Source organism: Carassius auratus, chromosome 8, assembly GCF_003368295.1.
Source record: "Carassius auratus strain Wakin chromosome 8, ASM336829v1, whole genome shotgun sequence".
Taxonomy (NCBI): domain Eukaryota; kingdom Metazoa; phylum Chordata; class Actinopteri; order Cypriniformes; family Cyprinidae; genus Carassius; species Carassius auratus.
The window spans coordinates 20,069,125-20,094,703 of NC_039250.1; the positions used below are offsets into that span (position 1 = coordinate 20,069,125).

At 38.1% G+C, this 25,579-nt stretch overlaps 3 protein-coding genes across 6 annotated transcripts; 2 read left to right on the plus strand and 1 right to left on the minus strand.

The window, feature by feature from the left end:
• LOC113107537 (ras-related protein Rap-1A) lies at positions 1-5,547 on the plus strand. 2 transcript variants are annotated; one of them, XM_026270127.1, is made up of 8 exons: positions 1-112; positions 1,969-2,046; positions 2,183-2,251; positions 2,359-2,415; positions 2,507-2,647; positions 4,152-4,295; positions 4,389-4,511; positions 5,245-5,547. In XM_026270127.1, the coding sequence occupies exons 2-7, from the start codon at positions 1,990-1,992 to the stop codon at positions 4,476-4,478; spliced, it is 558 nt and encodes a 185-aa protein (XP_026125912.1). In that variant the 5' UTR covers positions 1-112; positions 1,969-1,989; the 3' UTR covers positions 4,479-4,511; positions 5,245-5,547. The 2 variants fall into 2 exon arrangements, with proteins under 2 accessions (XP_026125912.1, XP_026125913.1); XM_026270128.1 differs by lacking the exon at positions 1-112 and adding an exon at positions 143-351.
• A 583-nt stretch (positions 5,548-6,130) lies between these two features.
• LOC113107536 (PAK4-inhibitor INKA2-like) lies at positions 6,131-16,795 on the minus strand. Of its 3 annotated transcripts, XM_026270125.1 has the most exons (3): positions 16,707-16,795; positions 11,003-11,074; positions 6,131-8,373 (listed from the first exon to the last, which is right to left on the minus strand). In XM_026270125.1, the coding sequence occupies exons 2-3, from the start codon at positions 11,036-11,038 to the stop codon at positions 7,459-7,461; spliced, it is 951 nt and encodes a 316-aa protein (XP_026125910.1). In that variant the 5' UTR covers positions 11,039-11,074; positions 16,707-16,795; the 3' UTR covers positions 6,131-7,458. The 3 variants fall into 3 exon arrangements, with proteins under 3 accessions (XP_026125910.1, XP_026125909.1, XP_026125911.1); XM_026270124.1 differs by lacking the exon at positions 16,707-16,795 and having other exon boundaries at positions 11,003-11,405; XM_026270126.1 differs by lacking the exons at positions 11,003-11,074; positions 16,707-16,795 and adding an exon at positions 9,273-10,908.
• LOC113107535 (probable ATP-dependent RNA helicase DDX20) lies at positions 16,039-23,814 on the plus strand. The gene is made up of 11 exons (XM_026270123.1): positions 16,039-16,282; positions 16,498-16,592; positions 16,788-16,956; positions 17,215-17,338; positions 17,424-17,566; positions 17,659-17,797; positions 17,958-18,016; positions 19,126-19,208; positions 19,306-19,411; positions 19,770-19,871; positions 22,724-23,814. Exons 1-11 carry the CDS (start codon positions 16,090-16,092, stop codon positions 23,812-23,814), a joined length of 2,304 nt encoding a protein of 767 aa, XP_026125908.1. The 5' UTR covers positions 16,039-16,089.
• The last annotated feature ends 1,765 nt before the right edge of the window (positions 23,815-25,579 follow it).

The following is a 25,579-nucleotide window of genomic DNA, read 5'->3' on the forward strand; positions in this document are numbered from 1 at the left end:
TTTAACCCGTTCGTGACTGTACTGTTTCAGGCCAGCCTTCCGCGCGCTGCAGTGACGTTTGCATCCGCGAGAGTGACCGGAGTCTGAGCGCGCGGCGGAGCGGCGGGATACGGTGAGTAAACTGTTAACGAATCCTCGAACCACCGCGACCCGGCACGGTAGTTCACAGTTACACTCACCAGCTCGCGCACTATACAGCGAGCGCCGGGTTTGGGTTAATGTCGCTCCATAAAACTTGACGTAACGAACATGCTAATGCTAACTCGAGCTAACGAGCCGCAGGGCGGCTGACTGAGCAGAATTATCCCGCACAGCAGCTCTGCTTTCTTTCGGAGTTCACAGGAAACACCGGTGCGTTTACAGGCCACGGTCTCTCCTGCGAGCAGACGAAAACAAACACATGTCCGCTTGTTAAGGGTGAAATATTTGATCTGTGCGCGTTAAATGGGATTACTATGTGCTGGTTAAACTCTTGTGTGTTTGTATTAACCTGCGTTTTGATTCACATATGAACTTCCAATGTCCACACTTACAGACTCACTCGACAAGTGACAAAAATTACATTTCAGCTGGTAGTATAGAGGAATGCTTCGTCCAGACTGAATACACGTTAGTCTTGTGTTACGTTATGATTACAGTCCTGGTGACACCATAATGTTATTGAACCGTTTAGGGGAGACCGTGGTCATCTATACAATTGTTGCAATGAGTTTAATCTGTATTTGTGACATTTAGTTTAATCTGAAGACATTCAAAGGTGTGATCAGGAAAAAACGAATAGATTAATAACAAAAACTGGTTGGGAGAATGACAAAGTTTTGGCTGTGCCTTTTTATTGCTTACAGTGATTGACATTAAATGATGTAATTCCTCTTAATTTACTCATGGGTATTTATTTCCATATATATATATATATATATATATATATATATATATATATATATAAAAATAAAAATTAGGTTTATAAGTTAATCACAACCACCGAAAATATTGCTGTACCATTAACTGATTTGCTTATTTACTTTACAAAATGGGATCTGAGGAGGTTTGGATAGGATGACAAGGCAGTCATTCTTCTTTCTCTTCCAGCGACCTGCCACTCATATGAGATTGCAGCAATTAGGAAAAGGCAACGATTCAAGCTATTCCAGATATACAAAATCAAGTTCTGCCTCACATTTTCCTCATTCAAGAAGCTGTTTTTTTTATCTGATATGCATCACAGGAGAAGAGGAAAGGGGTTTAACAATCAAAATTTTCATTTCATGCTAACTTTGACTTTCCTTAGTGATCATGTTTTACTTGAGGCACTTTTTTCTAGATTTAGTTGCTTCAGGCTGAATGAACTTGTGCATTAGCATGGCATCAGTTGGATCTGCATGCAGTAGATAAGCTGTTTGTTTGGTCATTTGGATGCATTTGCATTCTTGATCACAGTGGAATTTAAAGTGCACTCTGAATGACCTCAGATAGCCCTGTAAACATTTGTTGGGAATGTGGACAGCACAGCTGTAATGACGGTGCTTTAAAGAAAACTCAGAGTTGTTGTTTTTTACCATGCAAACTTTATAATTAAAGCATGCTAACTCTACATGAAACGAAAGGTGCAGAAGTCTTTTCTTTAGTATGATGAGGGTGGGTCTTGACTTTTTCTGGAAGAGGCGGGAGGATCACCCCCATCATGCTGACATAATGTAATCAGCGAAAAGGATTTAGATTTTAAAGTAGCTTCAGAGAAACACTTAAAAAATTCTAGATTTAAAATAATGTAGGTGACAGGCCGCTGCGTACCTAGTAAGTCATGAAAATCTTTAAAAAAGTGGTATAAATATGCTATTATTATTTTTTTTTCTGGAATCCTTAGTTTGCTAACCACTTCCTCAGAAAACCAGAAACCTGTTTTAAGCTTCAAACCTTGCACTGATGAATGATAAGTGTGTGTGTGCGTGCTGTGATTGAATCTTACAGGCCTCAACAGAGAGACCTACCATGCGTGAATATAAGCTTGTGGTCCTGGGCTCTGGAGGCGTAGGGAAGTCTGCACTGGTAACTTCAGCATTTTTAAAGTCCACACTTAACTGTATTATAAAATGGGCATTGTATACAGTATTTATAGTTTTTCTCTACTGTAATATTTATTCAGGTCTTTATTTGTATTGAATGATATTCTGGTCTTTTACAGACAGTTCAGTTTGTACAGGGAATATTTGTTGAAAAATATGATCCCACAATAGAAGACTCCTACAGAAAGGTAAGTAAACCACTTTGTTATAGCTGAATTAATACAAAATATAGGGCAATGCGTTAATGCAGTACTGACACCCTCTCTCTCTTTTTGTTTATTTTATTTTTTTAAAGCAAGTTGAGGTTGATGGGCAGCAATGTATGCTAGAGATCCTAGACACTGCAGGCACAGTGAGTTTAATATGATGCATGGACTCAACTGGCAAATTAGTTCATTAGTCTTCAGTGTGAACTCAATAGATTATTGATTGTTTTCCTACAGGAGCAGTTCACAGCGATGCGGGACCTGTACATGAAGAACGGGCAGGGTTTTGCTCTGGTTTACTCCATCACAGCACAGTCCACCTTTAATGATCTGCAGGACCTACGGGAGCAGATTCTGAGAGTGAAGGACACAGAAGATGTGAGTCGCTTTGAATAATAATTCATGAGATACATTATTATTATTAGTGGTGTCTGCCTTGGCAAATCATTATTTTTTATTTTTATTATCTGTCAGCAGCTCTAGCAAGTTTAAACCAGCAAAGGCAAAACAAATAAACCACAAAACTTATTTGATTTTACTGAAGCAGGAGCTTTGAGACAAATCAGCAGAAGCTGTATTCACACTTTGGCACACCACACTTATGACCAGATTATCCACTTTCTTTTTTTACTGCTCTTATATACAGTTCCTCAGGCATTTCAGTTTCAGGCTACGTCCATACGAAGCCAGAGCTTTCCCTATCAAATCCTTTTTTTTTTTTTTTTTTTCTGGTCTCAAGAAATGTCTGCATCTACATGAAACCACAAAACTGCATCACTCAAATGATGTAGTATACACGCCAGACTAGTACATGGCGCTGTAGTTCTGCCACAGAGATGCACTTAAAACGGAGAAGAAGACTTGTCACATAAACCTTGTGTGCGGAATACAAACGAACATGGAACAATACATTTATTAATCTGTGTTAATGTTAGTTAATAAAAAGACAATCGTTCAGTGTTTGTTTATGTTTTTGTTTCTATTACCTGACAGTGTTGACAAAACACCTATATAATACAAAATTTATGCGTATACAGCAAAACGCATTCACTCAGTGTGGATGGGGCCTTAGTTCTCTAAGCCAGCGGTTCTCAATTCCAGTCCTCGCGCCCCACTGCTCTGCATATTTTGCACATTTCTCTTTGTTAACACACCTGATTCAGATAACCAGCTCGTTAGAGATGAATTCCGTGCATGAACAGTGTTCCAATTGTTCATTGCTCCCTACTCCCTGAGCAGGGGAAATCTGTTGAAGTTTACCTCACATCGAAACATTCATTCACTGATTTGTGCTGTGCAGCGTCTGTAAACATGGACAACTGTGACATCATATACCTCTGTAAATCAATACAATTTAAATTAATGTCTTGCACACTTCAATGCACTTTGTTTGGAACACATAGCTACGTTCGCTTCGAACTGGAATCATGGCTGAATATCCTGTGATGTCCACTACGCAGGGCACTTATGATCGAATAGAACAAATGTCTGAAGCGCTAAGAGAAACGTTCAAAATGTGCAGAGCAGTGGGGCGCGAGGACTGGAATTGTTGAGAACCGCTGCTCTAAGCATTAAACATACACACACACACACACATGGATAATTATTGACAATTTAATGCATCCTTGCTGAATAAAATCATTAACTCATTTTTTTTATTGTGTTGACCACAAACATTTGATCAGTAATATGTATATGAATCCATGTTACATGAGCACAGGATGTATTTTGTGTGTCTAAATAAGACGCTGATCTTTTAAAAATCAGTCTAGCCTAAATCAAAACCATGTTTCTTTGAACTCTCAGTGAGTGTAGTTTCTAATTTAAGGCAGATGCAAACATAGTTAACACGCTCATCAGATGTCTCTCTCTGTTTGTATAGGTGCCAATGATCTTGGTTGGGAATAAGTGTGATTTAGAGGATGAGAGGGTGGTTGGGAAGGAGCAGGGCCAGAATCTCGCTCGTCAGTGGAGTAATTGTGCCTTTCTAGAATCTTCTGCCAAATCAAAGATCAACGTCAATGAGGTGAGTCACAGTTTTAATAAAAACACATGCACCAGGTCACATAAAGACAGTCCTCTAATGGAAGTCCTTTGTGTCATTGTTTGTGTGTGTCAGATCTTTTATGATCTGGTAAGACAGATAAACAGAAAGACACCGGTGGAGAAGAAGAGAGCGAAAAAGAAGTCAAACTGCATCCTGCTGTAACACAACTGCATCACTGCAGCAGCTCTGAGCCAGGTAGTCGATCAGAAGTACTCAGAAATACATTAGGAATCAGTACATGCCCTATTAAAGGAGTCATATGATGCTGCTAAACAGAACATTATTTAGTGTATTTGGTGTAATGAGAGTGTTTACAAATGAAGTGTTTGCTGCACCCAGTGGGGACATAATTATTGATTATAATGACTATTACTCGCTAGTACTGTAAGGGGGTCTTGACCCTTAACTTTTATAAAGAATATCTCTTTGTATTTGAGACTTTAGTCTTTGCAACTTTACAGATCTTCTTGCAAAAAGAGCTAGTAACACTCGAAAGATAAAGGAAAATTTTAAATTGCATCACATGACCCCTTTAAGAACTCCTTTCATCCATGACCAATGATACCCCTGTTTTTTTTTTTTTTTTTGCATCAACGATATCTACTAGGGATCCACAAAATACAATTTATTAAATGATGCATGTATGATTAAATGGTTAAAAGTTTTTTCTAATTGTTTTAATAACACCTGTATCTTTAAAAATAAATTTCTCATATCATGACCTATTTGATATGAGTGGATCTCTAATATCTGAGGTAATACCTGGAGAAAGCTGTTAATAAGCATTCCCAGTCATCGTAATGGCGATGCAATTATTTGCATCTTGTTGCATCATTAAAACAGCACCACTTGGAGCTTTAGCATTTTGCTTTTAGACAAGACTAACTTGAGATGGAGTTCATGACACCCCCCCCCCCATTCTTTTCAGATTGCCGAAATGAAGAACTGTTGCCCAGCTGGCCAACATTCCTGTTCCTCTCTACAGTGATTGGCCAAACAATTAATAAGACTGAACACCAGACTCCTCAACTAATACACAGACTTGACAGAAAAAGAGAGATGCAGCCTCTGTCTTTTCTTCCAGAGCAGTCTTGACATTTTTCTGCCCCCATTTTTTCCTCACTAAGGATCTGAGTCTGGAGATGAAGCTCCGTATGTGACATAGTAAAGAGGGGGTTAGACAGTCTGGGAGAGGGTTCAGGGCTTTCTCCGTGTGTCCTACAGAGAGAATGGGGACATTTCAAAAACATGCTCATGTTTGTAAAACGATCAGAGATGTTTCATTTTTTCCCCCATAATGTTTGGACTATCATTTGTACAGAGAAAAAGCTGTGTCCTTTATTCATCAAAATATTTTCTGAGTGACTTGGAACACTCACTCTTTTCATGTTCCCCATAACATGCTTAGGTTCTTATTTCCTCTTATCTAAACAAACTGTGAAAATGAAACCTGTCCTGTTTTCTTTTGGTGGTAAGGTTAAAATAAGAAATGTGGATCTGTCTATCTTGAAGATTAAGATATATTGTACTGAAGTCAATGCATTTGTTTTTTCACAATCAAAATTAGATCAATTTTTCCAGCTTTTAAAGATAATTACATTTTAGTATTTTCTTCCTTTTTTCCCTCGGTTGTATTTTGCAGTAGGCTGTAGCTCAGCCTGGGATAAATATCAACCGTTTTGTGCCTGAGCAGGAGAAGGATGAAATCAGATCTAAAATGCAGAGATGACTTCTCCTCCGATAAGCGCTAAACCAATAATCAATAGTCAGTCCTTGACACTTCATTTGCCATGTTAAATCGGTCTTGATGTGTCTTTTTTTTTTCATTGTTCTGCTCCATGGTTTTGTTGAGCATTTCAAACACTGGCTGGCTTTTGATTTGATTTTAAAGTAATGTGTGTTTTGATTTGTTTTTTTTTTGGACATAGATTTAAATAAATGTATTTCATATTGATGTGTTCTTTTGTGTATTTGCAGATTACCATTCCTCACCAACATAGACCATTATACAGATACAGTGTTTCAGTGTGGCTCACTTTATGTACTGTAGTTACAAATATGGGACAAAGCCATATAATTTCACTTCTCTTACATTTTTCTACAAAGCTTTTTGCAGACATGGAATGCAACAAACATAAACATTACAAATTTGTTTTTGTTGCACACCAGATTACATGCTGCATTAAATGCAAACACTGTCTCTTAATTCATAAACATTCATTGATTAGGTGTGACAAAAGCAGATTTTCATGATGCACAAGACTTGAATGGAATATCCCTTTTACAAAATGTACTCCTATAGGTTTACAGGAACTTCAAGTAGATTTTTTTGTAATTACCATAGCTCGGGTATACAGACTATAGCAGCACCCACAGGCATTTATTTATTACAGATAACATGAAGGTGCTAATAAAAAAGGCAGGCATTTGCATTTGCTCAGTTTTCATTTTTTGCATAAGAGTTTAGCATCATTGCATAGATTTTCTGACCAATACAAAGCAGGTTTATGCTTGCAAAGCTAAGAAATGAGTAAGACATTTGTAAAAAAGCACAATTCAGGACTATTTCATAGAATGATTGACAGTTAGGCCTAAACCTAAACAGATGGATACAGACATCAGCAGAAACAGCATTAGGCTCATATATTTTTTTCCTGTTAGCATCACTCTACCATGCACACATCTCAAAAAACTAAATAACAAAAACATACATACAAAATGCATTCCAGAGATGCTTACCTTACATAACTTTGGATTCAATAGCTTCTGGAGTGCTACTCCTCTCACTTGAGAAAGAAGGACGATATTACCTCAACATCGCAGTCTGTAGTGAATGGTGTTTATTGCTTAACTTTTATGGATTGCTTCATATTTAGTTGTGATACCATGATGAAGTGATATAAATTAATGTATTTCATCGTTCTGAATTCAGATTTAGTTATTTGTGTTTGTAGTTCACAATATAATTATTTTGTTTAGACTACTTCCATATTACTGTATGTTTTTGACTTGAATATGAAATGTTGGAATAACAAATTGCCAACTAGGTGCACTTCAGCATCTTGTTACAACAATTTTGATCATAAAGTCCACTAATTATGTCTAACAACATGTGTAACGGTGTCTTTCGTTAATAATTATATTAGACCCACACAGCTGAGCTGTAATCAAACACAGATGGACGTTTCTCTACAATATCCACCCATCCTCTGTCAGTCAAACCCTCTGAGCCCTGATAAGTCATGCCCTTTTGTTTGGTGGGTGTGGTTTTCTTCTTCATTCCTCTTGTTCTCACCCAGAATGGCTTGCTGATATCTGACTTTGGCTTTCTGCATGTGATTTTTGGTTGTTTACACCCATCCATTCCTTCACTTTCTTGGTGGTGTCGTGGCCGAACGCGGCGTAGGACTCGCTTGAAGATGTTAGCTGTTAGTGAGAGTTTCCTGGAGAGATCTTGAGAGTGACCGCTAGTTGATGACTCTGAAAGCGTTTCTTTAAGACTCGAGTCATTTTGATCCTCACCTGCCGCCTGGCCTTCAACATCAGGCAGGTCCAGCCAGTTTCCAACCAAATCAGCAAAAACATTGTCGCCCAATACCAATGGCTGTCTGTTTCTACTATGGTTCATCAATGAGGCTGTCCAGTCAGTAGAGTCATCAATATCGTATGAGGAGAAACTGTTGTCAGTTGTGTCTTCCTGAGAGGAAAAAGAGGAAGAAGTGCTTAGACTTCCTCCGTAAACCCTCCTGGGAATATGCCGGTTCTCTGCTGGAGAACTAGTGAGGAACAAAGATGGTTCCATGGTAAGCTCAGTCCTGAAACTTTCTTGTGAAATACTTTTTTCTGGATTCTGTGTTTGGTTCAAGTGGGTTATTCTTGAACTGTAGTTTATCTGATCGAGCATTTTGCCAGTGTATGAAGAGGCCTGGCTTGTTTTACTGGAGAACTCCAGCTCCTCCAGCGCAGTCTGGACCTGCAAGAGTTTGAGCTCCTGGAGGGCACCGATAACAGAATTCATCTGAGCTTGGAGACCCTCATCCGACTGCCACAAAGAATCCTATAATGGGAAAAGCAAGAGAGCAATAACTATGACACGAAGCTATCGTCAGTGAAATCTGTTGTGACTGATGAGTAACGCTTATCTCACACTCACTTAACAGTAATTATCAAAAATCAATATTACACCAAATAGTCTGCATTTTCTGCCCACTGTGTCATCACAGACACCTGGCTCAGCATCTGCTTCAAGAGAATGCAGATTTTTTTGTTCTTGTCACAGCCTCCAATTAATTGCTTACTTGGAGGATTAAGGCATGATTTTCTTTAAAGCTGATTTGAAACCACTTAAAAAAACTGGGAGTATTGAGATTTTTAGTAAGCAAGGATGCATTACATTGATCAGAAGTGACAATCTAGACATTTGTGTAACTACTATAAATTTTAAAATAAATGCTGTCCTTTGATCTTTCTATTTACCAAATAATTCTCACGTTTTACACATTGAGCAGCACAACTGTTTTCAACATTATTAATAATAATAAAAAATGTTTACCGAGCATCAAACCAGCATATTATAATTATTTCCAAGGGATCATGTTTTATTGCATGTTTATTAATGTTATTTTTTTTGACGATTATGAATATACAAAGTTGTAAGCATACCTACAAATTGTAAAAAAGGTTGTTACAACATTTAAATGTTGTAGACAGAAAACATGGCCTAGACAGAAAAACACAATGAATGTCTTTATACATGGTTATGAGCCAAAATCTTTATATCAACTTTTGATATCCCATGCTGTATGGAGTATTTGAGTATTATTTATTATATTAAATAATTAGTTGTATTTATTAGTATTTACTATAAATTAATACATTCAAGCAGATTCCATCTCTGTACACTACAAATAAATGCCCTTTTTCTTCTATTACCGAATAAAACCACTGTCATCTTACCTTCTTTCACCCTGCAGTCTCTCTGTTTCCCTATCTTTTATTTTCTCGTTTCACTCCTTGTTTCTGTTCCTTCCCTTCCTGACCAGTGTGATTGATCAGCAGCCAGTCTGTGCACAGCAGCACACCACTGATGCTTTTCTACCGTAGTGTTGTGTCTCAAGGCATGATGGGAGATGTAGGAGGTCATGGGCATGTGGGTGAAATGACTAGACTGTGAGTCATGGGCGAACAGCTGAGGCATGTATTTTTCTGGGTTGGTCATAAATGCAGGTGTAGGGAAACATAGCGCTTAGCTTGTACTTTACCTAAAACATTTCATAATTTGATATTCAAATAGGATGTTATATTGGCTGCTTATGTAGGCAGTAGAGCCATAAGGTCATCTTTTACAATGAGAATTCAGTTTAAAGAGGCAAATTAGCAAGTTATCAATAATATCTGTCTATAACTTGCCCTGTTTGCTAGTTATGGCATGTTCCGTGTTTGCTATTTCATCAGATTCACCCGTAGGTCCTATTTCTCATTTTGTGATGTCACTGACTTCTCCCGTGTCAGTTTCCGGTGGGATGTGCCCAGACGGGCAGCAGTATTAATCAGACATCACTGACCCCACCAACAAGTGATTGATGTTGTGAGTAACATCCTTGTGGCCCTGTTTCCTCATTTGGCAAGCCTCTTTTTTCGCTCACTCATTCATTTTCAGTCTCAACCATACAAATAAGGGTTGTTTAAATATAAATAAATATATATTAATACATTTTTCTGTCATAAGGGTTTATTGCAGGTTTCTTCTACTGCAGTGTGGGATGTGTTCACTGATCATACAGTCAACTCAAAAATGATTCAGAAACCTTCAACATTTCTCACTTTATTACAATTTATTCGCTATAGTTCAGAAAATGGTAATAAATATGACAAGAACTCTGAGTTTAACTGTGTCAGAACAAATTCACCTTGATAATGTCAGATAACTTTGAAAGAAAGATATTTAATAAATTAAATTGAATAGCTGTCAGCTGTGAAATTTAAGTACACAATTAGAAAATACCAATTTATGGCAAACCAGTTACCAAGCAATGCTTGTTCAGTCTGTGTTGTAAAAAGCTCTTAATGGCAATTAAAGAAAAAAAAAAAACACTTAAGCAAAATGTGGTCAGGTCAAAGTGTCTGAATTATTTTTGGTCCCAAATCAGTTTAACTGGTAGTCCACTGTATGAATAATTTTTGGGTATAATTGAGTCACAATTTACTTTATTCTGCTATCCTCGCTTACATAAAACGAACTATTGTGTCCTGCACCAACTATAAACATATCAAAAATTATATCTGGTGTCTGAAATGTTTTTTGTGTGACTGTATAATGTATATTACATATATATTTCTCTATTATGTAGATCAGTTAAAGTGTTTTAATATGATGATCACAAGCTGCACTTAAATTTTAAATCATTACAGAAGGGCGAGTATCGGCCAATCAGCGGCCTCCTTTTCAAAAAATGCGCTGCCAATCAGGCTGCACCTTTTCTCCAGCGCCCAAACAACAACTGGATAAACATCAACAACACACTTCACTTGAGAAAGCCGCGACATTAAAATGGTTGATGAAAACATTATAATTCAGTGAAAAACGAATTGTTACATGTACATATATAAGAATATTCTTGTGATAAAAAACACACCTGTCTTGTAAATGTAGATGAAGAGAAAAAAAATGAGCAGGAAAATCTCACCAGTTCATGTTTTAGACGCCGAAGGTTGCAGTCCATGTCACCGAGATCCGTTTGGTCTTCCCTCAAAAACTGCTGAATTACAAAATGTAAATACTGTATTAGCTAAACACAGGTTAATTCATTAAGACTTTAGTTCCTGAGATGTCGCTGAACGCTGTGTTATTTGTTTTTTCCGCCTTCGTGTTTTATGCTCAGTCGTGAGGTAGGACCAGCGGTGTTTGCTATAATATAATATATATTATATAATATAAATATAATATATTCCTCTCGCCTCTGACACACTGCTGGTTAGATAGTCAGATAGATATTCAGATGACATACAGCCCAGCACAGGCGAGGAAGTACTGCCAAGCCACTGAAGTGTGTGTGGTGTCATGTGGCTTAATTCACGTTGATTTGAAGGGAAAGTTCCTGAATAGGATTTACTAACGTCTGATCGTCAACAAAAGCGTCACGCTTTCACACCAGTGGTCAGTTCATCATGAATGGAGGCTTCATGCATAACAACAGAGCTACAATTGTAAAGCTTTAACTCAGATTTAAAGATTCACTCTGATTGGATATTAGAAGGGGGAGAGCAGTCCATTTATAAACTTTAGATATATATAATAGAACTGAAACAATAATATATAATTTAATTACGGGGCACATGTTAAATCGTCTTAAAGGGATATTTCACCCAAAAATCCCAATTATGTCATTAATAATTAACCCTCATGTCGTTCCAAACCAGTAAGACCTCCATTTGTCTTCGGAACACAGTTTAAGGGTGCTTTCACACCTGCCTCATTTAGGGTGCTTTCACATCTCTAGTTCGATTCATTTGGTCCGAACCAAGGGCAAACAATTAATTATACATTGTAGCACTTTTCAGCTTTTTTGGTTCGTTTTCACACCACACCGATTGCTTTGGTCCGTACCAGTTGAAACCAAGGGGCAAGGAACTCGACCGGAAGTTGAAGTCGGGTGGGGGCTGCCATCTTTTAGCAGAACTTCACTTGCGTTAGCATTCCCATTGACTCCCATTCATTTTGGCGTCACTTTGACAGCGAATAACTTTACATCTGAGGCGTTTAAAGACTCCGTTTGTCCATTATTTATTTCTAAAGATACACGACAATGTATAAAGGGCTCCATTACCTTTTATGTTACATTATGGCCCCGTATAAACAGTTTTTGTAAAAAAAATAGGCTAACGATTGCGTCATAACCACTCGGCTCTCTGTCGCATTACCGTACAGACAGGTGGAGAAGCTCGCAGGCAATTAACTTAAAATGGAGTACTGGCGTTACATTTTAAAATACTATACAAAATAATTAATCAGAATACTTACTCCTGCTCATTAACGCCAAAGAACTCCCCGCTCAAGCTCGCCGTCTCTGCAAGATTAACGATGGCAGTTTTCACGCACAGCCACTTAGGAGATTTACATCTGTCAGACAGGTTGCTGACGTCGTCAAGCTTCGTTTGAGTCTGCGCGGCAGAAACGGAAGTGCTAAAAAACGCTAAAACTGGGCTTCATTTGTCTCAATTGAGTTCCAATGGGGTCGCTGTGTCCATTTCTTTTACTGTCTATGGTTGAAACGAACCAAAATGCAGTCACATGACAACATCTACATCACTCATTGGCCATGACGTATTTCCTAAACTGCTTTTCGATTGGTCAGAATTTACGTGTGGGAAAATCCCAACAAAAGAGGAAAAGCCAGCAGACAATGCAGAGACAACACAACTACACGACAACATGACTGCGTGGGCTGGTTTTGTCCCTGGCCATAATCTATTACATTATTTGTATACACCACAATATGCAAAAAATTAATTTCTGTAATGAAGCGCGGATGCGGCTTGAAAACAACGTTCTAATGCACTGCAAACGACGAGTTGGAATCGCTCGTAACTTCAAGCGGAGGCGTGCATGAATTCTTTTTAACTCTGACATGCTCATGGTCATCTGACCAAATTTCTATGAGGCTCCGCACCTCCTCACTACAAGAAGTTTGTCCACGAGCTGCCATGCTAAAGTGCAAACTGTCAACAAACACTTCCTCATCCCATAATGCACAACGCAGCTGACTACGGCAGCTGGTTTAGTCCAAAAATGATCAGTACTTTTTGCAGTTGGGTCTGTTCGAGGTCGGATCACATTCTCACCACAAACGAACCGCTCCAGAGAACGTTTGAAAGCGTACCGAGACCACCTCTTCAAGCAGGTCTCGGTACGCTTGTTTGGTCCGCTTTTAATCCACACCCGAGTGTGATTGCTGCTTTCTCACCTGCCCAATCGAACCGCACCAAAGGGGAAAGCGAACTCTGGTACGATTCAACCGAACTAAATGAGGCAGGTGTGAAAGCACCCTTAGTTCGGTTGAATTGTACCATAGTTCATTTCCCCGTTTGGTGCGATTCGTTTGGGCAGGTGTGAAAGCAGCAATCGCACTCAGGTGCACACCAAAAGCGGACCAAACCAGGGACAAAACCAGGCTGGGCTGTCGTCTCTCCATAGTTGTGTTGTCTCCGTGTTGTTTGCTTTGCTTTTCCCTCTTATGTTGAAATATTCCCACAAGTAAATTCTGACCAATCGAAAAAGCACTTTAGGAAATACGTCATGGCCAATGAGTGATGTGGATGTTGTCATGTGACTGCATTTTGGTTAGTTTTAACTGGTCCGGACCAAAGCAATCAGTGTGGTGTGAAAAAGGAACCAAAAAAGCTGAAATATGCTACAATGTATAATTGTTTGCCCTTGGTTCGGACCAAATGAACCGAACTAGACATGTGAAAGCACCCTAAGATATTTGAGATTTAGTCCGAGAGCTCTCAGTCCCTCCATTGAAACTGTGTGTATGGTATACTGTCCATGTCCAGAAAGGTAAGAAAAACATCATCAAAGTAGTCCATGTGACATCAGAGGATCAGTTAGAATATTTTGAAGCATCGAAAAATACATTTTGGTTCAAAAATAGCAAAAACTGCGACTTTATTTAGCATTGTCTTCTCTTCCATGTCTGTTGTGAAAGAGTTCAAAACAAAGCAGTTTTTCACATCCGGTTCGCGAACGAATCATTCGATGTAACTGGATCTTTTTGAACCAGTTCCCCAAATCGAACTAAATCGTTTTAAACGGTTCGCGTCTCTAATACGCATTAATCCACAAATGACTTAAGCTGTTAACTTTTTTAATGTGGCTGACACCCTCGAAGTTAAAACAATCCAATATCCAGGAGTAATTCATTTACTCAAACAGAACATAGTTTCAATGGAGGGACTGAGAGCTCTCGGACTATATCTAAAATATCTTAAACTGTGTTCCGAAGATAAATGGAAGTCTTAGTGGTTTGGAACGACATGAGGGCGAGTTATTAATGACATAATTATGATTTTTGAGTGAACTATCCCTTTTACCCTTATGCGTGGTTGGGGACGTTTTCGCCCACTAGGGGGTAAAGTTGAGTCTTATTTTGGCCACAACTTTGTGTTTGAGCAAATGGAATGGTTTTTGGTGAAAAATCTTATTTTGACATATACATATATATAAAAAGTCAAAATAAGCACCTCAGCTCTCAGAACTACATGAAGTAAACAATAAAAAAGAAGTGTGTTTATGCACAGGCTGCCTTTTGATGGTGAAAAGTACAGACCAAAGAAAAACAAGTGGATTTTAACACTTGCATGCCATCCTGCTGGTCATTTGATTGTGAGAACAGCACCAAGCAACATGAGAAAGGGCTTGACTTGTACTGAATTTTTAGAAATGATTGTACAGCTTGACCCCTCGAGCGAGCTGCAGGATGTATTGTCTTCTCCCTCTGACGCCACAGACTCAGGAGAGTCATATCCTGATTTTGTTGTGGCACCCTCATCATCCTCTCAAGTTTCCACTAAAGGCGAGGAGGATTCAGAAGATCCTTTATCAGGGTGTATTGGGAGAAATGGTAAAGTGTGGTTTTCCACCAACGTGGAGACAACTCACTTCCTTCAGCCTGCCAGAGGCGTGACTTGGGGGATGACTCGTTATGCCATCGCAAGGGTCCAGAAGTGTGTGTGTGTGTGTGTTAGAGTGAGAGAGGGAAAGGGAAACCTTTGTGCACTTACCTTGATGTATCTGAAAAAATATAAATGTGCACCTCAGCTCTCAGAACTACATGGAGTAAACAGTGTATTTATGCAGCTGCTGCCTTTAGATGGTGAGAAGTACGGATGGCCTATGTGTGAAATGCTTATCTTTTCTTGATGGTAAAGCCCGTTTAAAACCTTAAAATCATTCAAAGATACACATTTAGATTTTTCTGTTAAAAATCTACTTTGCATCAGATTTATGAATATAATTTATCATGAACCAAAATGCAACACCAACTTAAAATAAACTGTAGCTCACTGGAGGGGTCAAGCTGCATAATTATTTCTAAAACCTTGGTACAAGTGCTCGCTGCTCTTGCAAGTGTTTAAATCCACGTACCTTGTTATTGTTTAGTCTGTACTTGTCACCACCATTAAAAGGCAGTAGGTGCATAAATACACTTACTTTGTTTTTGTTTATTCTGTTACTGAGAGCTGAGGTGTACATTTTGATTTTCTCAAATACATCAAGGTAAGTGTGCAAAGGTCTCTCTCACACACTCTTTCTTTATATCCAAACACACACACACTATATAATATGCTGTTATACTCGATATAGCTCCATATACAGTACAAGTCAGAAACAAAGGTTTTTTTTTTGCTCAGGCCTATCTAAAGGGTTTAATGGTCGCACCTAGTGATTAACCATAAAAATGTCAAATTTTACATCTTCCCAACAGGGAAAACCACCAACCATCAAGAATGGATGAGTTTATGGTTCAAAGTTGGCTTTAATTTCAACCCTACTGAAGTCGAACGTAAGTTTTTTATGCCAACGGTGTTTGCACTTTCCATTTAAATTGAATCGCTTGCCTGTATATGTCAATCAAGTGTGTTTGTCGCCCTCTGTAGGATATTGCTGATATTTCAAGCGGCGTTTCTATATCTGTGCGCAAGAGGGCGACGTGAGTCACTGTGTGACTCATTTATTCATCGTCGAAGAACTGAACCAGGTCGCAATAGAAATATGGCGGCATCCACGAAAGGGACGCATGAGCTGCAATCCAGAACCCGGACAGAAGATGTTCTAAATAACGGGGGTGTCGACTTCAGCTCGTTACTCCTGTCAAAACCTGTGCTTGAGGGGTTATCTGCCTCTGGATTTCAGAGACCGTCCCCCATCCAGCTGAAGGCAATCCCGCTGGGTAGATGTGGACTCGGTATGAGACCCGAAATACTCAAGTTCTCGAGAGTAGTACCAAAACAAACCTTAAACCAACAGTCTTGACATTATTCACATAACGAAACCGACTGCTTTTTAATGACAAGAGTGTGCTGTGACATACATAATTATAGTGCATGAGTGAAAACGTTGTTCCTGTACTTCATGCTCCGTTAGATGAAAGTTATTTTATTGTCGTTTTCTTCTGTCCAGATCTTATTGTTCAAGCCAAGTCTGGCACAGGAAAAACCTGTGTGTTCACCACCATCGCTTTGGACTCTCTTATATTGGAAAACACAACCACACAGGTATTGCGTTTTCCAATATGCAACGGAATTTAATGTTTGGCTAAATAATGTCATAATTTATAATAATTGTAAAACGGAATAAATGAACTATGAACGTTTGAAAGACTGGTTTACCTTTTGATGTTAAATATAAGCACCTAAAACACGAGTGTGTGCCTGTTTTGACAGTGATGTGCCCTTCTCGTGTCCCATAAGGTGCTGGTTCTGGCCCCAACTCGGGAGATTGCGGTGCAGATTCATGCTGTTGTCATGGCAATAGGCAGCGCTATGGAGGGCTTGGAGTGTCACGTGTTCATTGGTGGCACACCTGTCAGTCAAGACAAACTGCACCTGAAGAAATGCCACATTGCCATTGGTTCACCCGGTATGAGCTAGTTGAATTTTCTTAGACTGATATGTTAGATGGATTACATTTATAACTGTCACTTATTTTAGATTTGCTAAAATTGCATGTTTAGATGTCTTCATGTGTAGGCTTGATAATCTTTTGGCCTTATTAATACATATTAAAAGTTGATTTTTGTTTTTTGTCATTACCGTCACCAACTGGAAGTGATCACAAAATGTCTAGATTCTGTCTTCCAGTAAAAATGACAGACTTCTGGTTTTGTTGTATTTCTAGGTCGTATTAAGCAGCTAATTGAGATGGGAGTCTTGACTACATCCTCCGTCCGCTTGTTTGTCTTGGATGAGGCCGATAAGCTGCTGGAGGATGATAGCAGCAGCAGCTTTCAGGAGCAGATCAAGTAAGAGCTGAATGGGTGATTTAGATTCAGACTTCTGTATTGTAATTCAGCAGGTTTGAGTTTATTTTCTCTCTGTCTGTCTTAGCTGGATCTTCTCCTCTCTACCAGCAAACAAACAAATGTTGGCCCTCTCTGCCACCTACCCAGAATCTTTAGCACAATATCTGTCGAGATACATGAGAGAGCCGACGTTTGTGCGACTGAACCCGACAGACCCTGGACTCCTCGGTCAGTCTGCAGTCCTGTCTGTTTGGTGATGTATTTGTTCTATGTGAATACCCTTTCAAATCTGAATTGAAATTACATGTTCTCTCCTTCAGGGCTAAAGCAATACTATAAAATTGTGCCGTCTCATTCATTACCTCATAAAGTCTTTGAGGAGAAGGTTCAGAGTCTCTTTGAACTCTTCAGCAAAATCCCATTTAACCAAGCGCTGGTATTCTCAAACCTCCATACAAGGCAAGAGCTGACACACTTTTCAACTACTTTCATTATTCTGAAAACATGCTGATGTGTGCAGTTAGAAAACCGATACTGTTACAGCACATTGACTTTAAAGAAAATAATTGTGATGTTTATTGAAAGTAATGAAGGACTGAGTTGATCTGTTGATCTGCAGAGCTCAGCACCTGGCTGATATCCTCTCCTCTACAGGTTTACCTGCCGTCTGCATCTCAGGTAAGCGTCACCTTCGGTCTCTTATATCTTTCTGTAGAGTGAACAGACTTTGACTTTGACACCTTTCTAATGGTAAGTAAATTATTTGTAATGATGAGCATATAAAAAAAAACTCTGCTTTGTCACTCAGAAACATTTACTAATCCTTTGTTTCCAATGAGTGCTTTACTGCATCATACATTTGAAACTTTGTAAAATTTCAGCGGTTTGATTCTGTGGGTTTGGTCTCAAGTGAATGAAGGAGTATTAAATGTATTGTTGTAACTGATCTCAATGATATCTTTGAATTTAAAGGTCACTAGAATTTTTTTTCTTACATTTTTACAAATATTTTCTTCAAAAATAAGTTTACAAAATATATATATTTTTTCTTAATTCTGTCCTTAAAAAAAAGAAAGGAAAATAACTGTAACCAAGTAATAGATTACATAAGGGCCATTCACACAGAACATGTAGACTGAAAGAATATCCCCTGCAAAGTCTTGATGTTTTTAAAAAGTTAAACTTAACTCTTTCCCCGCAAGCATTTAAGAAAAAAGATGATGGCCACCGCCAGCGATTTTGATGATTTTCACAAAAATGTAATTGCCTACAGTATATTTTGCTGTATGAATACTTGAATATGCAATACACCAAAATAAAGATCAAAGCTTCTACTTTTAAACAAAAAAGCAAACCCTTGAATATAGGTTTGTTTCCTAAAAATTTATAATTTTGAGCAAAAAGTTGAGAAAATCAAATTTTTATGAAAAACTACATCTGGAAAATATTCAGTACGTTTATCAAAGCATAAATCAGGTAACATTTCACAACTCCATGCATTGCAGTCTAGAATGGCCTTCTCCATGAAAGATATATGCAATGCTGCTTGACTTCAAAATAAAAGAAGGCATCTCATCATGGAAGATCTATGCCATCTTTTGATACTGTGTGTGTGTTTGTGTGCATATAATGCCTTACAATGCAACTGTAACTGTTAGCAGCTCACTAGGTTTTAGATAAGAAGGATATAATTTAGAACTGGGCATTTAAATGAAGGCCCAACATATATGAAAGCCATTATTAATGGTTATTATGTTTAAACCCCTTAATGTGTGTTTTGCATGTAGGTGGTTTAAGTCAGGATCAGAGGTTAGAGGCGATGTGGAAGCTGAAACAGTATCAGTGTCGAGTTTTAATATCCACTGATCTGGTGAGGCTCTGAACCCATTATAACACCTACACTGGAAAATACCCACCGTTTAATACCAAATAACATTTCATTTGTGTTAAATCTCTCTCTTCCACAGACCTCACGTGGTATTGATGCTGAGAAGGTGAACTTGGTGATTAATCTGGATGTTCCTAAGGACTGGGAGACCTACATGCACCGTATTGGTCGTGCTGGACGATTTGGTGTGTCCAATTAGAAAACAATTAAGCACCAATATATGTGAAGCTTCTACTCTATGGTTTTAATTAATGTGTGTCTTGGGCATTTAAATGAGAGTACTTAATCAGAGATCATCTGCTCTGAGACAGGTCAGAGTCTGATAGGGAGACTACAGTAATCAGTTTCATAATTGGCTGCTAAACACAAACTCATCAAGAGCTTTTTAATGACCGCCGCACTCCAAAATCAGAATTCATAATTGGAACTTGAGCATGATGTTGTTGTGGACGAATTTAATCTTCATTCTCATTAGAATTCTAGTAATGGATGCGATCAGCAGTGTCTTTCTTCTGACCGTGACCTCTGTCTGTTGTGTTTCAGGCACTCTGGGGGTTGCTGTGACCTACTGTTGCCATGGAGAAGAGGAGAACAAAATGATGGCCATCGCTCAGAAATGTTCTCTGAATCTCATTCATTTACCAGGTACTTCTAAAAATTTGAAGGATATTCCTGGGTTTGGTGCCTGTTAAACTGAATCGACAGTGTTTGTGGTATAATGGTGAAAAAATATAATCTAAAATTTAGGAAACAGTGATGCACTCACAATGGAAGCGAGTAGGGTCTGTAAAGGCATTAAAATACAAATATAAATTAAAGGGTTCATCGAATGCCCATTTAATAAATAAAAAGTCTATAACAGTTTGGTTAAAATTACTTCTCAGTGGTTGTGTAAAACAACACCCTTTTTACCTTCACAGTGACCCGTTTCGATGCCTGTCTCTTTAAATGCTAATGAGCTCTGCTCACCTCACCCCCTCTTGAAAAGGAGTTCTCTAGAGTACAGACCAGCGCTTCTCAATTCCAGTCCTCATGACACCATGTTCTTAAAATTTTGTATGTTTCTCTTTGTTAACACACCTGATTCAGATAATCAGCTCATTAGAAGTGAGCTCCGTGCAAGAACTGTGTTCCCTTGACATGGTCCCTACATGGTGTTTATTGCTCCCTACTCCCTGAACTGGGGAATTCTGTTGAAGTTTACCTCACTTTGGAACATTAATTCATGGATTTTTGCTGCACAACATTTTCACACACAGACAAGTGTGACATCATATACCACGGTAAATAAATACAATTTAAATTCACGTCTTGCACACTTCAATGCACTTTGTATGGAACAAGTACGTTCGCTTCGAACTGGAATCATGGCGAAATATCCTGTGATGTCCACTTTACAGGGCACTTGCGTTCAAATAGAACAAACGTCTGAAGAATGGGGGGCATCAGTTAATTCTGAGATATTCCCTTGAGGTTTTATTAATCTGAGTTAGCAAATATTTAGCCATCCACTAGGGGGCAATCTGACTTCCACTGCTAGTCAAAAGAGCAGAGTTGGCTACAGTATTAGTTTTTTGACAGTGTAAAATGATTTATTGTTAGTCGTGTCTGAGATCCAACCATGGATTTGGCATGTTGTTATCTCAGAAATCACATTGGCTCAGACATCACATTGTATGAGGTAAAATGGTTATATATTTATTTTCCATATAATTACGCATGCTATACCGGGGGGCTTCTAAACCCTTTTCATCTGTCACCTTATCCCCCAAAACTGTATTAATTATCAGGCCAGTGCTTTTTTCATTCTCACGTGTTTAAGTCTTGTCGTTTTAAACATGAAAGAATTTTTAAGCCATTTAAGCCCAAGATGCGGTACTTAAGTGCTCTTATAGAGCGTCTCTATGCGCGCCACTGCACACCTGAAGTGTACAAACAGATAACCTTCTCAGACTGCCAGTGAATATGGCTGTCTTGACAAATATACTTGCATTGCACAGTCGGTTGTTTTATGTGAATCCAAACTGTAAAGAAAATATCAAATGTACATCAGTATAACCGATCCATGCACTTCTTATGTAAGTAATTAGCATTTATATTAATGTTAATAAAGTAGCCCGGTGTGAATACAGTACAGGGGGGTGCGAGTGAAATTAGCGAACTTCGGGAGGAGGCGATGTGAACTTTTCTGTTAACAGCTGTTTACTTTAGCCACATTCATTGCAGATCTTGCTAAATCGCATATTATTAGGAAAGGCATTTTACAAATATTCATATAAAAAAAAATTATATTCACTATTTCTGTAGGTGAAGCAGGATCACGAATGATTTGCACAAACATAGACATTTAGGTAGATCAGGGGCACATTCCCTTCAAAACCAAACATAATCCACTTGTCTTCAGCAGCTAAGATGTGAGGAGTAAATGACAACTGCTGTGTTCTTTATTACATCCAACAACAGATCACTTCAGTCGCTTAGGAGACATTCTTGTCTACACCTGCTCCAGCGTCGAAACAAAGGTGGGCTGTTGATGACAGTCTGTGCTGAAATGTCAGTGAAGAATCTGAAGAATCTGAATGCCTTGATCTGAGAAAGGGATTATTATTTATGGGAATTAAAAACAGGCACTGTGGATTTTTATCATGATAGGGTGGTTGTGAACACATACTGCCAACACATTTCAATTCAAACAACATGTAAAAGTTAATTTTGCATCAAAATACCTCTTTAAAAAAATAATGTATATAAATATATTCAAGTTTCTATATAAAAGGTGTAAATAAAATAAATATACACTCAAATATTAACTTAAACATAGTCACAAGACGTGTTGCTTAAACTTGAAAAAAAAAAAAATTACTTGCAGAGCCCTTCAAGAGCCATCGTGAAGGTAAACAAAATGAGATGGGAGGAAAAATTATATTTTAAAGCTTGCAGTCTCTCACAAATAATTTGCGTTCACTTTTGCATCCCCCAAGAACCTTTCCACACAACACCTTTTTGATAGAAAGAATGAGGTAGGGGAAAATCTGTGTTTCAGTGCTTTTGCAAATGAACACAAAACTTTTGCTAGAATGCAAAGTTTCTCAGATGAACTTTGGCTAGTAAATACAATATATATATATATATATATATATATATATATATATATATATATATATATATATATATATATATATATATATATATATATATATATTCATTATGTCCTGACTCCCAAAGTATTAATTGGCTGCCTGTGTTCTGGGACGGTCTGTGCGCTGTCCTTGTGATTTCATGTTCATCATCAGGAATGTCCCCGGACGCCCAGAAATATATCCTGGCCTTGACTTTTTCCTCTGAAGTTAACTTTGTTGCCATGGCAACACAATACTGTGAAGCCTAAAGTGGCTGTAAAAATGAATAAAGTTCTGGTTGAACTTTCAGTGAACCTATAATGTTCCTATAACTTGACCTGAAGGATGTTATGCGGGTTTTCTTACCTTGTGTTACAGATCCAATCCCTCCAGGGATCATGGAAGAGGCTTGTGACTGGGATGTGATAATTGAACCACCTTCAAAACCCACTCAGAAAATTCCTGACATTCCCAAACCAGAGAAGAAGAAACAAGCTAAATCTGAAAAGCCGACATTGAAACCCTCCAGGGAGCCTCACATCTCGACAGTCATCCCAGAAAGGACAGCAGGTGATGAATCCTACAGTGGAGCTGAAACCAAAGTTAAAAAGCACTCAACCAAACCTGCAAGGCAAAAACCAATACAGTCAACTACAAACCTCCAGCATGACTCAACTCTTACTCCAAATGAACAGAATGACACCCTTCCCAGAATTCCTCCACTATCGTCTTTTAAGTTGCATGCGCGGAAAGCTATGACTTTCAATGAGGCTGTGGCAGATTATGAGAATTTCATAACCGAAGGTCCGGGAAGATCTGTCGAAATCATTCGCCAATATGAAGGATTCAACAGGAGTCGAGATGCAGTTAATGGATTGCATAATGTTCATGATGATGGGGAAGATGTTAAGGCTTATAAATCATATGCGCGTGAAGAATCGCACTCCCATCAAGATCTTCCTCCACCACAGGAGGTTTCAGAGTTGTCCTCTGAGCAGAAGACTCGTTCTGTCTTATCTGATGAAGATTCTTCAGAGTGTGAGATGGAGGAGGAGGAGAGTCAATCAAGCTCTTCTGTCTCCGCTCAGTCTTCACATCACACACCGGCTCCTCCAGACAGAAGAGTCTCAGAATTGAAAGAATCCTCTTTATCTTTAGGCAGAGTATCACAACAGACTAGCAGAAACAAGCAAAGGCCTAGTAAACCTCAATGCCAGAATCCTGCTAACCACCATAGCCATTCCCAGAAACACCGGCCGGCTTCCAGCAGGAAGGCTGCCTCGGCAGGACAGAATAGGAGAAAAAGAGAGACTGATGAACTGGAAGAGGAAGTGGCCGTGCAGGATTATTGGAGTTCATACAGAGCCTGGGTTGAATATTACAATTCATATTATCATCGCTCACCCTATAACTGGATGACTGCGTTTTATATGAATTCTGTCTACATAAAAGAAATGATGAAGCACTAAAAAAGTTGCCATGTATATGACTTGAGTTTGGTAATGTTCTCGTTTGCATTGTGCATGTGATGTTCTCTAATAAAAATAATTCTTAAGATGTTACCTGCAGTCATTGGAAATATTTTGTTACATCTAACTGAAGTTTTATCAAAATATCTGTAACATTTTACATAAACATCTCATATTGAAACAAAACCATCAGTGTTTTTTTGCAATCAGAGAAACCAAGCCCAGTCATCTGAACATCCTGTTGCATAAAAGCACTGATAAGTAGAAATAAATCAGTGTTCTCCTAATTATCTTCTAGTAATAACAAGAATAAAGGCTAGGTGACCTTTCTATACCAGTTCACGAAAAGACAAGGGTCTTCGAGCTGTTGATAGTGCATGGCTCTCTGGAATATTTGATACTGACTGGTCAATTACGGAAGCCCATCATTTCTGTAATGATAATTATATACAATTTGTTATATATTAATAAAAAATGTGTGTATAATAAATAATGTTTGAAAAAATAATGACCAAAGTAGTCCTCTTAGGCCTAGTTTTCCCAAATATATATGTGTTTGTGTTCTGACTCAGTGCGGTCTTTTTTGTCAACTTATAAAATAATTTAACCATTAAATATTTATGTCAAATCAAGTTAGTCTTTTATGTTCATTTATTTATTTGGTAAGCAGATAATTTGTCATTCAGTCATTGTCAGTTTTCGACATTAGGCTTATTTAAGCATTTTTTTGGAAGAAGTGTTTTCTTCTCACATAATTTCAGCTCAAATTAAGAGTAAATCCACACCTAATACCATTTCAAAAACCCCAGGATGTGTCCTAAATAAATCAAAAGAGAAAATGCAGATAACACATTCATAAAATAAATTATAGACCTATTAGTGCTCTTCGTGCAAGTCGATATTTACCAAAATCACCTTTCATGTAGAATAGTCAAATCTTAAATGTTAGTATTTCTCTTAGTTATGGATGGATAAAATAATCAAACATCGTCAGACAAATAATACGATATTATCGTTTTTATGCATTTATTATTAAGACATTAAGCAACTGTTATCATAGACTGTTATGTTATGTAGATAGAATTCTGGACTGTTCTCTATTCAACAAACACATACAACCACAGCAGGCATAAACTACGGCAATTTGAAGGCAAAATATACAGCCACAGTTGAGGCTTTAGGTTAAGTTTAATTTTAGTCTAGATCAAACACAACAGTCCTTTGCATGTCAAGACAATACCATCTATAATCCCATCTGCATAACCAGCATTCTAATGTTGTATAACAACACTTAAACCCTGTAAATAATCATTTTTGCCCCACAAACCATGCCCCTCCACATATTTTTGACTGACTGAAGTACTGTCCCACTTGTCGAAACCATATTTCCTAAAATGGGTCAGTAAATTTGATTAAAATATAAAATACATACTTTATTGTGTAATTACAAATTTATGTTATTTTTTGAAGGACAACCATTTAATAAGCACATTAGGCCAAAAAGTTGCAGGATTGTTTTGTTTAAAATGAATGTACTCCTTAATATCAAGTTTGTCAAAACTCTATGTCACTGAACTTTGGGCGGTCTTCACACCATGTGCTTCCAGTTTGATTATTCCTCCACCCTCATTTGAGAGGTGATGTGATTTTGATGATGATGATGTTTATTTCAAACCTGCATTCTAATTTTCTCACAAATCAACATAACAGACGACATAACAGACAAATTATACAAATGCATGGTTTTGATCACCACAGCTTTGGT